General features: G+C 43.9%; 1 protein-coding gene across 1 annotated transcript in view; it reads right to left on the reverse strand.

Moving 5' to 3' along the window:
• The window catches only part of LOC148540874 (G protein-coupled receptor family C group 5 member C-like), a 42,425-nt gene extending 38,180 nt beyond the window's left edge, over window positions 1-4,245 (reverse strand). The window contains exon 1 of the mRNA XM_088474505.1: window positions 4,019-4,245. Coding sequence (XP_088330631.1) covers window positions 4,019-4,225 — 207 coding nt within the window. The 5' untranslated portion in view covers window positions 4,226-4,245. The remainder of the gene's footprint in view (window positions 1-4,018) is intronic.
• Between the last annotated feature and the right edge of the window lie 4,787 nt (window positions 4,246-9,032).

A 9,032-nucleotide genomic window follows, 5' to 3' on the forward strand; every position in this document is an offset into this window, starting at 1 on the left:
CCTGCAAAATGTAAGTTAGAAGTTGATTGGTTGGTGATATATATCTCACATCAAATCTCACAGAAATTTGGAGGTCTAGGAGCGGTTTTTAAATTGAAAACAAATATATGGAACGTGTGTCAAAAGGCCCACTGTCAACACGTAAATGTTCACAAAGAGTACATTTGTAAACAAATGTCAAGTATTAGAAATATTGAAGAGCTTCTCCAGAGTATTTTCACGAGAGGCATTTACTACTTGACCTCTTTAGGAGATAATTGTTTTCTTTTTATACAACAAATATTAGTCATTTACTCTTAAAAATTAAATGGCTAATATTCCTTCTTCTAAAGGCCCCCATACAGGCGATGTATCGTCAGATCCTGTGGAACTGCCGACCATCAATGTCCCGTGGTTCGCCGGAAGATCGGTGCAATTCTCCGTGTTAAATTTCACCGATTTGCAAATCATGATCATATTTTGATCGTGATCGGCAAATCAGAGAAATTGATCCAGCAACCCGGCATCTCTGGATCACAGGAACACGACATCCGGCGCTAGAGTATGGAGGCCATTAGTCATAGACATGAGAAACAGAACACTCACCACCTAATACATAGAGATGAGAGACATAAATATTATAACTCTCACTTCATCCTGGAACACAGATCAGATGTATGTACGTGCTGTTTTCATAGTTAACAGTTCGGGTTCATTTCAATTCACATGCGCGCCCTGCCATCCATTCATGGATTATATTACCACAACTGTGGTGGCAACCTGATCGACATATACCGTGTGTGTCATAGAGAGAGAGAGAAAATATAAATATATTATACATACACACACACACACACACACACACACACACACACATACACACAGTATATATTTTAAAACAGGCACTCATCCAAAAGAAATCAGAAAAGATTAAGGTCCTGGTGCCAAGTTCAATGTAATGTAATGTAGAGAGAGTAAAAAATAGACAACACCCTGGAGGTTGCACTAAACAACATGTGTTTATTGTGCTACCTCTTCTATAATACAATTACATATACTGTATCAGAGGTGGTCACAGCCACCCGTCTATATTATACATAGATCAGACAGCACAGGCAACTCATCTCTTCTATAAGTTCTATAATACAGCTATCAGAGGTGGGCACAGCCATCTCATCTCATCTACAGTACACAGTGTACCAGCGGTGGGCACAGCCATCTCACCTCGTCTACAGTACACAATGTATCAGAGGTGGGCACAGCCATCTCACCTCATCTACAGTACACCTACTGTTTAAGCGGTGGGCACAGCCATCTCACCTCATCTACAGTACATACTGTATCAGAGGTGGGCACAGCCATCTAACCTCAGCTACAGTACACATACTGTATCAGAGGTGGGCACAGCCATCTCACATCTTCTATAGTATTATAGTATATACAGATGTATTCTCATATACTATTGCTACAGTCACTGCATTCTGGGCGCTCTAGGTCCTGTGCGACTCGGCTTGCGCTGAGCATCTTTGTTTGCGTCATTTTCATCCGAAAACGCGTCTGTCGCAATGTGATGTGCAAAAGACGCACCAGGAGACTGCACTGGTTCATTTGATATGTGACACTGGTATATCTGTGTGTTTACAGACTGTATTGCACACAGTTATACAAGTGTCACATATCAAATTAATCAGTGCAGCCTCCTGGTGTGTCCTAGTCACATCCAGGCATCTCTAGCCACATGGCATTTTGAGACTAGGTGTATGAGTACACATCTGCATCATGTATCAGAGGTGGGCACAGCCATCTCACCTCTTCTATTATACATATATCAGAGGTGGGCACAGCCATCTCACCTCTTCTATTATACATATATCAGAGGTGGGCACAGCCATTTCACCTCTTCTATTATACATATATCAGAGGTGGGCACAGCCATCTCACCTCTTCTATTATACATATATCAGAGGTGGGCACAGCCATTTCACCTCTTCTATTATACATATATCAGAGGTGGGCACAGCCATCTCACCTCTTCTATTATACATATATCAATCAGAGGTGGGCAAAGCCATCTCACCTCTTCTATTATACATATATCAATCAGGAGGTGGGCACAGCCATCTCACCTCTTATTATACATATATCAGAGGTGGGCACTGCCATCTCACCACTTCTATTATACATATATCAATCAGGAGGTGGGCACAGCCATCTCACCTCTTATTATACATATATCAATCAGGAGGTGGGCACAGCCATCTCACCTCTTATTATACATATATCAATCAGAGGTGGGCACTGCCATCTCACCACTTCTATTATACATATATCAATCAGAGGTGGGCACAGCCATCTCACCTCTTATACATATATCAATCAGAGGTGGGCACTGCCATCTCACCACTTCTATTATACATATATCAATCAGGAGGTGGGCACAGCCATCTCACCTCTTCTTATACATATATCAATCAGGAGGTGGGCACAGCCATCTCACCTCTTCTTATACATATATCAATCAGGAGGTGGGCACAGCCATCTCACCTCTTATTATACATATATCAATCAGGAGGTTGGCACAGCCATCTCACCTCTTATTATACATATATCAATCAGGAGGTGGGCACAGCCATCTCACCACTTATTATACATATATCAATCAGGAGGTGGGCACAGCCATCTCACCTCTTATTATACATATATCAATCAGCAGGTGGGCACAGCCATCTCACCTCTTATTATACATATATCAATCAGAGGTGGGCACAGCCATCTCACCTCTTATTATACATATATCAGAGGTGGGCACTGCCATCTCACCACTTCTATTATACATATATCAGTCAGAGGTGGGCACAGCCATCTCACCTCTTATTATACATATATCAATCAGGAGGTGGGCACAGCCATCTCACCTCTTATTATACATATATCAATCAGGAGGTGGGCAAAGCCATCTCACCTCTTATTATACATATATCAATCAGGAGGTGGGCACAGCCATCTCACCTCTTATTATACATATATCAATCAGGAGGTGGGCACAGCCATCTCACCTCTTATTATACATATATCAGAGGTGGGCACTGCCATCTCACCACTTCTATTATACATATATCAATCAGAGGTGGGCACTGCCATCTCACCACTTCTATTATACATATATCAATCAGAGGTGGGCACTGCCATCTCACCACTTCTATTATACATATATCAATGAATGGCGAGCACAGAAATCTCACCTCTTTGTATACATATATCTAGCGCTTTGTTTGTGGTCAGTAGTATTCAGCAGCGGAACCTTTTTGTTTATCTTTTTTTTCTGTGTGTGTGTGTGTGTGGGGGGGGGGGTCTTTTTTAATTCTTATAACTAGTTAAAGCATCAGGAAGAGAATCAGATAAATAATTTCAGAAGAGACTGAAGTAACCCTCTCTGCACTTATCCCCGGTGTGTAGGTTACTCTAATATTGTAACACCCCGCGACTTTAGGCGAGTACAGACACATTTATCATAGATAGAAAAGCACTGCATACAGTATATCAGAGGTGCCCTTTGCCAGTTCTATTTGCCCTGTTTGCAGTATATTTGGGGCTGTGTAGTCGGTAATTTGATGAGTAGTCTCCTTACACATGCAGGAACATACTACGCAGGTTTATGTAGCAGTTGCACATATGTCATGAATGTTGCCTTTTACTTCTTCTACATAAGTAAAAAAAAAGTCAGCAGGTTTATAAGCAGACATCTCCCCCTCAGTGGAAAATCAGCCCCCGGCTTTGCCTCATTAGGACGTCCCTTGCTTGTGAACGACTCTGCTGGGAGTTGGGATGTGTTTGAAACGGATCCCGCAATTTATGCTCACACTATAGTCCTTTGTGCTACTAACTAAGCTATTTTATTTATATAATAATTCTAAGAACTCATTCATACTTAACCCGCTCTCATCCAAAGCAGAGTTGCAGGGGGAAATAAGTTGCAGCACAACACAAACGAATAACAGTGTTTCCAGCATGGGTGATCCGCATAGTGCAATCCTCTTACCTGGCACGTTGTGCAGCGGGCTTCTCCTGAGTATGCGTGTGCCCAGGTGTGGGAGCAGAATAAAAGGAGGACGTTATCCCAGGAGAGCAGCCTAGCCCTGGTCAGAGAAAGGGCTTCTGCTGCTGAATGACTTCTGTTTAATCTGAGCAGTAAGCAGGAGAGTGCTGTTAGTTCCTCTCCCGTCCTGCCTGCACGCCTCCTCCTCATGAGCTTGCACAAGCTTCCTGACATCACAGTGACATCATTGTGACTCCCCTCAAGACCTACAGGTAGTCACGGCCGCTCCTCCTGTTTGACTTCAGTTAACCCCACAAAGGGCAGGGGGCTAATAACACAATTTGAAAGTTTTAATATCTCCTTCCTCCTCAGTATAATGAGTAAGCTATAACTGAAGCATGCAGCCTACTGCTTTTTAATGTGTGAATGTCACTGTATAAAGTCCATTGTATAGCATAGGGTAGGCAACTCCAGGTACAGCTATGGGATTCTGAGCCTATCACAGCATAGCTATGAATAGGGATTGTGGTTTTGAATTAACAGAAGTCATTGGCCATATTGATGAAATAGAAACCGTATTCATCAGGAACTAATAACCATTTATTCTTAAAAAAGGTAATTGAGGGCTGCTATATATAGTTCACTATTTTATATGTAAATATAAGTGGCAGTGAGGATCGTACAAGATCCTTGATATATTCTATCCAATAACTATCTTGGACAAATAAATAAGTGTTATATGTTCCCTGATCTGCAGACACCCATCTGACATAGTTATTGGCTATAATATATGTCCCCTGATCTACAGACACCCATCTGACATATTGACAACAAACCATAGTGCAAAGATATACACCAGTAATTATTACAAGAGATTCGGTCGGTGGTAACACTTTTAATTCACTTTCACAATTGTTTTATTTAAAGTACATATTTAAATAAAAAATAGGATGGTCACTAAAAGGTAAACATCCAGTAATGTATAACCCTGCTTCCTACCTTTACAAGCCTTAACCTGGAAGTGTTGTCAGTACAATGGGCCTGATTCAGAAAGGATCGCAGTTGCTAATACGCATGCAATCGGCCGATTGTTGCGTACTGCGCTTACATCGCAGTGCGCTTGCGCAAGCTGGCCACTGCGATCAGGACTGCAAACGCAGCGGCTACGCAGACCCATCACAGAGTGATTGACAGGAAGTGCAGTTTGTGGGTGGTGACGGGGGGTGATCAGGTGAATGCAGACAGGCCAGTGCGTTTCAACCCCGTTGCAGGAGCGTGCATAAATTATCCACTGCAAAACCATACACAGCCTGAGGCTTCATAGCGTGCGCTGGAGTTAGCAATTCCTGAGTGAGGTATGACCTACCTTAACTATGCGTATGGGTCCGATTTTACCGATTATATCTATGTTGCTAAAGTATACGGATGTGAGTAAGGGGAAGTGGGCTGCGATCGCGATGCAACTGCAATTATTTGCATATCACCACTGATATTAGCAACTGTGTTGCATGTATTAGCAGAATAGCGATCCTTGCTGAATCAGGCCCAATATGCCTTATTTTATTAGCTATAATTGCTTTAAAGTGCAGTGACAGAGGGCCTGATTCAGAGCCGCTCGTAAGTGGCCGCTCGTTCGCTCCGAGCGATGTTCGCACATCTGCGCAAGCATATGGGTCATAATGCGCATGCGCCAACCAGTCAGTGCAGTCGGAAATCGTGTGTTCGCAAAATAGCGAGTGCCTGCTAATTTGAGTGACAGGATGAGGCGTTTGTGGGTGGTAACGGGAAGGTGCTTGAAAACGGGGAGTGGAGATCCGAACGCAGGCATGGCAAACGGTCAAAACGGGCGTTTTAAGGGTGTGCATAATTAACAAAGCAGCGTCATTGGCCACGTCACTTGGTTGTCTCTTAGCCTGAACTGTTCACATGATTGCGGTAGGAAAATCCAACCACAAGCACTGCGAGCAGTTCAGACGCCTTTCGATGTACTCGATTAATCGAATAAATAGCGGAGATGACGTATGATGCGAACGGCCAGGGGGCGTCTTTACAAAATAGCGAGCGCATATTTCGTTCACTTGCTCAGACATAGAGGCGTCAACAGACCGCAAAGCGCTAGCGCTCTATTAAAATATCCAGCCCCTTTTTCTGAACGAGCGAGCGCAAATACCATCCGGCTCTGACTCAGGCCCAGAATCCTAAATTTGGAAATCCCTGTTTTCTGAAGTTGTCTGTTTTCCGAGGTTATAGATTGTAAGCTTGCGGCAGGGCCCTCTTACTACTTTGTCTGTTATTACACAGTTTACTTGTATTATTGTTTTTTTCCCAGTTGTTAAGCGCAATGGAATATGCTGGCCTATATAAGTAACTGTTAATAAATAAGTGACTAGTTTCGTAACACTTTCTATGGAGTAGAACCATTATGGCTGCCCCCCATAGGAGGGGGCAGCCAGATGGGCGATGCAGGGTGCGTGGCACAGCAGAAGTGAGCAGTACAGGGGGCGTGTTCGCGCAATTGCAACATCATGGCCCCACCCTGCTGTACAATGCTGCGATTACCGAGCCTGGTGAAGCAGGTGGCAGGGCAATAATAATGTGATTCAACGCAAATTAATCTTCTTTGGTTAGTAGGCAGCCACAGTTGACTGGTGAATTGCCTCCGGAAGACTTACCCAGTCTTTCGGGCGTCCAGGAGACCCACTGGAGATTTGGGAGCCTTCCAGACGTTCCAGGAGCGTTGGCAAGTATGAGTAGCACATAGATTAGTATGGGAAGGTTGTGTTTATTGCAGTATTGGCAATATCCATGTCGATGCACAGAAATGTAACAACATTTAGTTTTGCAGTATGGGATGTTATAATATGCTCCAAAGATGGGATATTATGCATATTCAAGTTATAGTGACTGTCCAAGGCCATGTAAAACTACAACAATCCCCAACTCTTGCGTCCAAATTTGTTCTGCGGCTCCTGGCGGTAACCACCGGGACGCATGCGCAGTGCATCTTCGACACAAACGCATACTGAAACCATTGGCCGCTTGCATGTGGGATCGACACTGTGTATACCTGTGCATCAGGCCCATAGTGTGTATGTGTTTGTGTACATGTGGTAGTGAATATAGATTGTAAGCTCCACTGGGGCAGGAACTGATGTGAATTATACCCCTTTCACTCATAAACCCCAGCTCGGATCCGGGACACTGAACCCAGTTTGAAGCCAGGGTTTCTGGGAATTGATATGTAGGATCAAATACCGGCAGCCCGACAGCATCAGGTAAGTAGTCTAACCATCCCCTCACCCCCTAACCCTTCCTTGGGGTGCCTTATCCTAACCTCCCCCTTAGTGCCTAACCCTAACCGCCCCCGTTAGTGCCTAAACCTAACCCCCCGCACCCTTAACCTAACCCTGCCGGGGGGGGGCTATCCCTAACCCACCTTAGTGGTGCCTAACCCTAATGCCCCCTACCCTAACCCTCTCGGGGGGGGTGCCTAACCCTAAGTCCCCCCGGGGGTCCCTAACGCTAGGCCTCCCCCCGCGGCTACACACTAAGACACCCGGCTCACCTTCGTTCAGTATGCCGGGTGTTGGGATTTAGTAGTGGGGCTAATGATAGGAGTCGGGATTTCGACGCCTATCTTAAGTCCCACTTCGGGTTGTGGCTTCCAGGATATCGGCGGGCGGGCTAGCACCCACCGATATCCTAACTACATCCTGTTTTCTGTACTTACCCCCGTTCACACATGAGTGACGACCTGGTTTATTCTCAAGTTGTCATCCTTCACACAAGACCCAGGTCTTCCGGTGATCCGGGTGTTCTGTCAGGCAGTGGATTCTTGTAGATGATGTCATCTTCACATGCCACTAAGCCGACCAATCAGAGACTTCTAGGTATGACCTGGGTCATCGCGGCCTATATTTTGTCATTCACACTACATGCGACCCGGGTCGGACCCGGGAATAACTCTGCTACCGAGTAGGGTCGTGGACCTGGGACTCCAACCCGGGTCGGTCCCTGTCACACAAAGTCTAGACCCGGGTCGGTACACGTGCATCAGGAAAAACCTGGGTATTTAGGCTATGTGTGAAAGGGGTATTACTGATATATTCTCTGTAAAGCACTGGGAATATGTGTGCGCTATATAAATAAATAATTAGTAATCAAGAAATATAATTATATCCAGAATAAAGATGATCTGTGTCATATCAAATAGCAATTTGAACTTATAACATAATTAATAACTAACAAGCTCTAAAATAAAAATTTGTGACTAAACATGTTTAGGTGATATTTTAGAGCATAGCCTTAGTTATACTGAGTGCAAGGGGTGCCATTGTCATGGGGTCCAGAGACTTAGGGAGCCCCGAAACCAGGTCACATAATTGTCTACCAAATTCCCAGAATTGCCTGCTAAATAATTGGGTCTTGCCCATTGTCCTGAAAATGGGGGCTCATCAGTGCTCATATAGGTGGCAGAACTGGAGGGCACTGTAATGTGGTACTATATGAACTGAAGGCATTATAGTCTGATATAATATGTACTAGGGGTACTATAATTAGCCATAATATGAAATAGACTCACTATAATGTGGCATAATATTAACTGGAGGCACTTGAATGTGGTATAATATGTACGTGGGACACTGTGTGGCATAATGTGTACAGTGTGGCATAATGTGTACTGGAGGCAGTACTATGTGGCATATTATGATCTGGGGGCACTACAGTGTAGCATAATGTGAACTGGGCTCACTGTATGTTATAATGGTAAGTAGGGCTCTGCTTTAGAGCATACAATTAACTAGGGCACTACTATGCTTCATAAAATGAACTAGGCACTACTATGGGACATAAAATAGAAAGAAGGTGTCTGCGCTGGTGTCAATACATAAATCACTTAACTATAGTATTAATATAACATATACATTTATTAAACATATAAATTAATGAACTGCATTTTAAAACAAATATATCATCACACATGGGATATGTTTTAGACTGTATACAGTGCAAACCT

This window comes from Taudactylus pleione, unplaced genomic scaffold (assembly GCF_031769625.1).
Source record: "Taudactylus pleione unplaced genomic scaffold, aTauple2 ptg000016l, whole genome shotgun sequence".
NCBI lineage: Eukaryota > Metazoa > Chordata > Amphibia > Anura > Myobatrachidae > Taudactylus > Taudactylus pleione.